General features: G+C 44.4%; 1 protein-coding gene across 1 annotated transcript; it reads left to right on the top strand.

Annotated features, from left to right (window-relative positions):
• The first annotated feature begins 2,380 nt into the window (after positions 1 to 2,380).
• LOC142103377 (alcohol dehydrogenase class-3-like) lies at positions 2,381 to 3,257 on the top strand. The gene has a single exon (XM_075187440.1). The coding sequence runs from the start codon at positions 2,499 to 2,501 to the stop codon at positions 3,255 to 3,257; it is 759 nt and encodes a 252-aa protein (XP_075043541.1). The 5' UTR covers positions 2,381 to 2,498.
• The last annotated feature ends 5,368 nt before the right edge of the window (positions 3,258 to 8,625 follow it).

The following is an 8,625-nucleotide window of genomic DNA, read 5'->3' as shown; positions in this document are numbered from 1 at the left end:
ATTATACCACACAGTTGTGCCCCAAAATCATATTATACCACACAGTAGTGCAACAAATCATATTATACCACACAGTAGTGTCCCAAGTTGATATTAAGCCACAAAAGTGCCCCACTTGATATTATGCCACAATAGTGCCCCCAGTTGATATTATGCCACAATAGTGCCCCCAATTGATATTATGCCACAATGGTGCCCCCAGTTGATATTATACCACAATAGTGCCCCCAAATCATATTATGCCACAATAGTGCCTCCAGTTGATATTATGCCTTTTCTCTCCCACCCCCCTCCCAGCACCACGTTTCCGGTGTGGCAACTTTTCTCTTGTCCGTTCTCTGTGCGGCATCCTTTCTTCCCCCCCCCCTGTTTTGTGTACTTACCTTCTCAGCTTCTTCTCTGTTTCTGTCTTCTGCCCACTCTTCGTTAGCTGCCTTCCAGGACCTGTACTGGTTACATGTGCCGTATGTGCACATGTGACCAGGAAGTGTCAGAGCACTGACTGCTCGAACCGGCCCATCTGACCATTGGCCCTTCTGGCATTTGCCAGAAGAGCCAGATGGCCAGTCCGGCCCTGAGTGGAACCATTGAACAACATAGATATGGTGGACACTAAGCAGATAGACTCAATTGTCTGTAGGGGTGGACCTAGACTTTTGTTTTTAAGGGGAGCGATTTAGCATAGTCACTCCCCCTTCAGTCTGATTGGCTGGTCCCAATTGGCACCATCCCCTGGTCACAAGTGGCTCCATCCCCTTTGATTGGCATCTTGGTAATTTAAAATGACAGTATGCCAAGGTAGCCTGGCACTGACTGGATCTTATAGCCAAAGGTATGCACCCCAACACCTGCATGATATCACATCTCATCAGGGAAACTTCCATGTCATACTATTCATAACCACGGGACTGTAAAAATTCTGTCCTTTATCCACATTTATGCCCCATTTTCACATTGTATTAAAGGTCCTACTCCCAGACTTTGAAGATAGATGGCCACTGCAGGAGGGGGAGGGTGGCATGTAGCATTAGAACATTAGTGACCCTAGTGATTAAAGTGATAAAGTGGTCATTCCCTGGGGAGTCTGAACCTAGCTCCACCAGGGAATATATGGGAAAAGCCCCCTTTTAAAATCAGGAAATGTCCTATAGCAGTTTATACTAAAGTGTTAAAGTGTAGAAGGTGTGAATAGGATAATATGAAATGGAAAACACTACTGGAATGAGATAATATATTGGAGGGGAGTCTCAATGGAAAGGGGTAGAATGTGGTTGTGGACTATTAAATAGGTTAGAAGCATGTATTGTCAGAGTAATAGGTGTTATTGGGTAAGAGTGTGAAATTATGTCATATGAGAAGGAGAGTAAAATGGGATAGTATATGAAACAGGATGAACATCTTTTCACTCCAGATCCCTTCCAAAGCTGATGAATACAAGAAATCCACCTGAAGGAAAATACCACGTGTATACGTACAACATTTCAGCTCAGCACTACACGGCAGCACTTCCGGGTTCGGTGGTCACGTGATCGCTACCAGGGCTGGGAATTCAAATGGGACACTGCATAAATACATAGCTCTGACACTTGGAGAGTGTCAGAGCAACTTACCAGTTCCTGACTCCTGATTTCTGTGTCCTCCCTTGTTCCTGTTTCCTGTGTGTTGACTCCCAGTGTACCGACCCGGCTTGTTCACTCTTCTGGATTCCGTTGTCCTCCGTGTACTGACCTGGCTTGTTGACCTTCCTTATTGCCTGTGCTCCTGACCCGGATTGCCTCACACTCCTTCCTCTATACGATTATCTGCCTTCCTGTGTACCGACCTGGCTAGCTGACCTCGCTTCTGTTCTGGTGACCCGTGTATGGACCCGGTTTGATTGTCTCCGAGACCGCTTCCTGATTCTGTCTGCATTGCCTGCCTGTGTACCGACCCAGCCTGTCCGACTACTCTCATCTTACTCCTACTCCGCTGTACTACATCTTGGGGCAAACCTGAGGACCGCGACCTGCGATTCCTGGCAGCAAAGCCCATACCGCCTTGCGGCGGTTCTTGGTGAATACCGGGGATATTGTTAGACTCCGCACCTCAGGTAAGCCAGCGTTAATCAAGATTAGTAGTGAATCCAGTAAATCCGTTACAGTTTGCTCTGACCATGGATCCATGCAGCTAAAGATCTACTGGAGCATTTAGTGGGTAGAATGGACAAACAGGAGGCGAACCAAGAGCAACTTTTAAAATTCCTCCAGAGCCTATCTACTCGGGTGGATGTTGTTCAGAACACCTTAGTGGCCACCGGACCTCCTGCACCTGTGATTGCGGCTTCCGGGTCCGATGGAGCGGCGGGGGAACGTGGAAGGGTAAGTATCGTAACAGTAAAAGTTAAAGCTGGAGACAAAGTTATTCCTTTGTATATTCCGCAATGTGGAGAATGCAAATTTTGCTTGAATCCTAAAACCAACTTATGTCAAAGGATCAGGATTACTCAAGGTCAGGGATTCATGCCTGATGGTACTAGCCGGTTTACCTGCAAAGGGAAGCAGATTTTCCACTTCATGGACAACAGCACCTTCTCTGAATACATAGTTGTTGCTGACATCTCTGTTGCTAAAATAGAGGACTCTGCTCCTGTGGACAAAGTCTGCTTGTTGGGTTGTGGTGTTTCAACTGGATATGGAGCTGCTCTGAACACTGCCAAGGTGGAGCCAGGCTCAACATGTGCAGTGTTCGGCCTTGGAGGGGTTGGTCTAGCGGTTATTATGGGATGTAAAGTAGCTGGTGCTACTCGCATTATTGGAATTGACCTCAACAAGGAAAAATTTGCAAAGGCCACAGAGTTTGAAGCTACTGAGTGCATCAGTCCTGCAGACTACAAAAAACCTATCCAGGAAGTTCTGGTTGAACTGACTGATGGAGGTGTAGACTATTCTTTTGAGTGTATTGGAAATGTTGGCGTTATGAGAGCAGCATTGGAGGCCTGCCACAAAGGCTGGGGTGTCAGCGTCATTGTGGGTGTGGCAGCATCTGGACAGGAAATCTCAACTCGTCCATTTCAGCTGGTCACTGGGCGCACCTGGAAAGGAACTGCTTTTGAAGGTTGGAAGAGTGTAGAGAGTGTACCCAAGTTGGTCTCTGAATACATGGCTAAAAAAATTAAAGTTGATGAATTTGTGACTCATAATTTGGCCTTCTGTTCTATTAATGAAGCCTTTGAACTGATGCATGATGGGAAGAGCCTTCGTAGTATGTTGAACTACTAGAAACTTTTGGAAGAAAGCTGTCCTTCAGGAAAGACCTTCATTTCTGCACCTCTTCGCATCAAACTCCTACGATGGGCTCATCGTTCCCTCTTCTCGGGTCATGCTGGCATTCACAAGACTTGGGCCCTGTTATCTCGCAACTACTGGTGGCCTTCCATACGGGAAGATGTAAGGAGGTTTGTGTCTTCGTGTTCCATATGTGCCCAACACAAGACCCCCAGGAGGAGGCCTTATCGTCATTTACTTCCATTACCAGTTCCTGAATACCCATGGTCACAAATCTCCATGGATTTTATCATGGACCTACCCCCCTTTCAAGTCGTGTACTGTGGTCCTAGTGGTCAAAGACCGCTTTTCCAAAACTGCCCACTTCATTCCACTAAAAGGTCTTCCATCTTCCTCCTTGTTGGCTGATATTTTCATCAAAGAGATATTCTGCCTTCATGGTTGTCCTCATCATATTGTCTCTGATCGAGGATCTCAGTTTATATCCAAATTCTGGAGATCCTTTTGTCATAAATCTGGGATCAAGGTTGATTTTTCCTCTGCGTATCACCCCCAGTCTAATGGCCTCACAGAGAGAACCAACCAGGAGTTGGAGAAATTCTTAAGAATATTCATTTCTGCCAATCAAGACAACTGGGTGGACCTCCTTCCATGGGCTGAGTTCGCCCATAATAACCATTTCCATGAGGCTCTCTCTAATTCTCCTTTTTTCGTTCTCTATGGCTGTCATCCTAGATTACCCACCTTTTCCCAAATTACTGCTTCTGAAGTCCCAGCGGTGGATTTATTATTTCGTAACTTCGCGCATATCTGGGAACAAACCAAATCAAGTCTCAGAAAAGCCATCTCTCGTTCTAATAAGGCCTATGATAAAAAGAGAGGAGCCGGCCCTAATTTCTACATCGGGGATAAAGTTTGGCTATCTACACAGAACATTCGGTTAAAGGTTTCCAGCAAGAAATTTGCCCCCAGGTTCATTGGTCCATTTTCCATCTCAGAGATCATCAATCCAGTAGCTTTCAGATTAAGTTTACCACGTTCTCTACGTATCCCAAATGTTTTTCATGTGTCATTGCTGAAACCAGTGGTTACGAACAAGTTTTCCACCCCTCCTAGGGCTCCTCCTCCTGTTATTATTCAGAATCAGGGTGAATATGAAGTAGAACAAATCCTGGACTCCCGTAGAAACAGAGGTGGCGTACAATTCCTAGTAGACTGGAAAGGTTACGGTCCCGAGGAACGCTCCTGGGTAAGAGCAGTCGACCTTCATGCCCCCCGTCTACTCAAACGCTTTCATAAAAAATTTCCCTGTAAACCTGTATAGGTGTTCGGAGTCCACCTTTAAGGTAGGGGGTACTGTTACGATACTTACCCTTCCACGTTCCCCTGCCGCTCCGTCGGACCCGAAAGCCGCACTTCCGGGTGCGGCGCAACGTGACCGCTACTTAGGGCGGTCACGTGATTGCTACCAGGGCGGGGAATTCAAATGGGACACTGCATAAATACATAGCTCTGACACTTGGAGAGTGTCAGAGCAACTTACCAGTTCATGGCTCCTGATTTCTGTGTCCTCCCTTGTTCCTGCTTTCTGTGTGTTGACTCCCAGTGTACCAACCAGACTTGTTCACTCTTCTGGATTCCGTTGTCCTCCGTGTACCGACCTAGCTTGTTGACCTTCCTTATTTCCTATGCTCCTGACCCGGGTTGCCTCATGCATCTTCCTCTATACGTTTATCTGCCTTCCTGTGTACCGACCCGGCTAGCTGACCTCGCTTCTGTTCTGGTGACCCGTGTACCGACCCGGTTTGATTGTCTTAGAGACCGCTTCCTGATTCTATCTGCATTGCCTGCCTGTGTACCGACCCGGCCTGTCCGACTACTCTTATCTTGCTCCTACTCCGCTGTACTACATCTTGGGTCAAAACTGAGGACCGCGACCTGCGACTCCTGGCAGCAAAGCCCATCCCGCGGCGGTTCTTGGTGAATACCGGGGAGATCGTTAGACTCCGCACCTCAGGTAAGCCAGCGTTAATCAAGATTAGTAGTGAATCCAGTAAATCCGTTACACCAGGCAGCTCTCCAGCCTGTCACTGATTGTTGCTCATTGCATGGCCACCAGTTATTTAGTATATTACTCCTTTCATGATCGGCAATGCATGAGTAACCTGCTGCTTAGTATATGTAGTCACAATATTAGTTGCAACCATAGTGTTCTCTCAATTTGCTAATCTATGGTTGAGATATTCATATGAGACTGGCTGATATTTATATATATGTTTATGATGCCACTATCAAATATCATCATGTGAATTCAGAGTACTTTTATTGTCATCCTCATTAAAATGCCAGTTTTGGCCTTTGATTTAAGAAGGCATCATAAAGACAATTTTCTCTTGACCAATTTCATCTGATATAAAATTGAAATTATTAATGTCATGTTAACTGTTCTTGAAAATAGCATTATGCCTTTATTTACCCCTAAAATAAGTTTACTTTGTGCCTGCGACAGTTGGTGACAAAAAGGGGAGAGACGTATAAAAGGATTTAATAATACAATGGCTTCAAAGCTTTAGCTTCACTTTAGTGAATGACACAGTGATCTTCAGGTCTCTGGACATGGGTGGTTGAGAACCAAGAGCTTTGTCTATGAAGTGTCACTTCACAAAATAGAGTGACAGAAAGTTAAAAAACTTTATAACACTACCCCACACACACAAACACACACAACAGCCATTTCAATAATTCCTGTGAAAGTTCCACCCACATCTGATTAAGTTACTTTGAAACTCTCATCATCTCTCTGAAAGAAGATTGTTCCATGTTTAAACTGGTCAGTGAGTCAGTGCTGGGCTAAAAGAAATCCTTTCATTGAACCTGTCAGTACTGTGTGGTGAAGCTTCATCATTATTGTTTCACATACTGGCTACAATTACTTTAAGAAAATTACATTCCTCCTATGTGGAATATAAGCATTCTAAAAAAATAAAATACCTTTGAACAGTATTCAAAATTTCACTGTGTTTCATGTGAGGCTTTTTACATTTTGAAATGTAGTGTAACATTGAATCCTGATTTCCCAGTTTGTAGTTATGGAGAGCAGGGAACAAGTCAGGACAGAGCTTTATTAGAGCTACAGGTAGGACTATCAAACACAGCAACACAGGGACAGGAGTCAGGGCCACTAAGAGGATCTCTTGCCCCGGTGTGGCCTTTTCTTAGAGCCTCCTTAAAGCTATTGTTCCGCGCTGTCCATTTCTCATCCTGCCAAAGTACAGAATATCAGACAAAATCCTTACTTCAGCAGAAACCCAGCTCTGGGCATGTTAGTATCTAAAATCCACACTAGAGGCTAAAGTGAATAAAACTTCCCTATCTCTGGAGGTGCCAGGGCTTCTGAGACTAGCAGAACGTTTCCTTTATACTGAACCCCAAATGTTGAATAGAGACCTCATATGCTGCCATATCAATCACATATTTGGTCTGCATGTGAATGGTTGAGGTCCAGGAATGAACGTGGCAGCATGGTGGCTAAGTGGTTAGCACTTCTGCCTTACAGCACTGGAGTCATGAGTTCAAGTCCCGACCATGGCCTTATCTGCATGGAGTTTGTATGTTCTCCCCATGTTAACGTGGGTTTCCTCCAGGTGCTCCGATTTCATCCCACACTCCAAAAACCTACTGGTAGGTTAATTGGCTGCTATCAAAATTGACCCGTGTGTGTTAGGGAATTTAGACTGTAAGCTCCAATGGGGCAGGGACTGATGTGAGTGAGTTCTCTGTACAGCGCTGCGGAATTAGTTGCGCTATATAAATAGATAGTGATAAATGAAGACCCAGTGGTTAAAAGAAGTAAAATTATTTGTAAGAAAGACAATATTCATCACAGAGGGAATAAGAAAAGCTGGAGCATTACACCATCATAAGACTCACTCATTTTCTTTTATATCTGGACCATGTAATCTAGTTTGCATTCTTTATATAGTTATGCAATAGAAGGTAGTATTTTCATGGAACCCTTGAACTAATCAGAAGGCCATTGCTATTAGTATTCCCTAATTGCTCTGTAGAATATATCCATATTTGTATCCCAGAAATGTAATTTGCAAGATCACAGACAGTAAGCATTTATTCTTACCATATTATTCATATTTTGTAATAGGGCTTCTAAAGCAAGTGAAGCCATCACTATATCCTGAATACAAATGATTATATTGCTTTTAATTATAGTGGTAGTTTATACTGTGCATTGTAGATTTGAATCATATAAAAAGTCAAGAAATAGTTTAAAGGTCATCTAAACACATGAGACCATGAGCTCTTCTATGTCTACTGTTCATCTCCTTGGATCTCTGCAACCTGTGAAAAAGCCCTTGGCTTAGAGCCTTGTATTGTTATATGGGCACATAACTCTTTAGTGACTTCTAATAACCATATAATTTACAGTAGAGAGTGAATTATCCCATTTATAATTTACAATAGCGTCTACATTTTTTTTTTAATTATTGAAAGCCTGGGAATGTGCTAACAAAAATCCAAAAGTGCCCAAAAAAGGTGCAAAACCAATAAAAAAAAGTGCACTAAGGGATGCGAACATGGCCCTTCCTTTGAAAAGAAAAGGCCCTAGTCCCCGACCCCCGGAACCAAAAGGTTCCTTAGGGGGCAAAGGTCTTCAGACCCCCTTCGCCGCAAAGCTAGTGGGGCCCCTTTAGCCCCTGGGATCCGCCAAAGCTTCACCCAGGGCTCGACAACATGTCCAACCCCCGGAAGGGAAGGACCAGCGATGGTTTTCAGGGGGGCCGGAACCTCAGGGCCACACAGCCCCCCTAGATCTTCCGGGGACAGAACCCATAAGGGCCTACCCGCACTCAAAAAAATCCAGAAACGTGAAAACATAAAAGGGAAATTGACAAAACGTGGAGAAAAAATAAATAGTGCCGAGTGGATACAGCCCCAGCCTAATGGCTGAGCTGGTAATAAAAATTTTCTCACCCAGCCAAAAGACCAGGGCAAAGAATGTAGCGAGTGCTAAATGAAAGTGGTCAAAAGTGCATGGGTGCCAACATAATCACGTGATATCTATATTAAGGTCTCTTGACCCGTGATTTATGGCACCCCCGGGGTCGCTACTCCCGGAGGCACATTTGTCCCAGGCTTTCAAAGCCGCCTACCCGGCCCCTGGCCAGAGGATCAAGTACAGCTCTGCCACAACTGCACTTGATCTTAGCCAAAAGGCTTCTACATTATCCCATATAATTTTCAAAAGCTTGCAGCGGTGTTAACAACACATTTATTCTGTATTGTATGTTATAAGCATATTTACGGACATTGCGGAGATTCAAGATTGTATAAAGTTCTTAATATA

Source organism: Mixophyes fleayi, chromosome 10 (assembly GCF_038048845.1).
Source record: "Mixophyes fleayi isolate aMixFle1 chromosome 10, aMixFle1.hap1, whole genome shotgun sequence".
NCBI classification, from domain to species: Eukaryota; Metazoa; Chordata; class Amphibia; order Anura; family Limnodynastidae; genus Mixophyes; species Mixophyes fleayi.
Note: the sequence above shows the minus strand (reverse complement) of the source record. Positions and strands in the feature narration are given on the sequence as shown.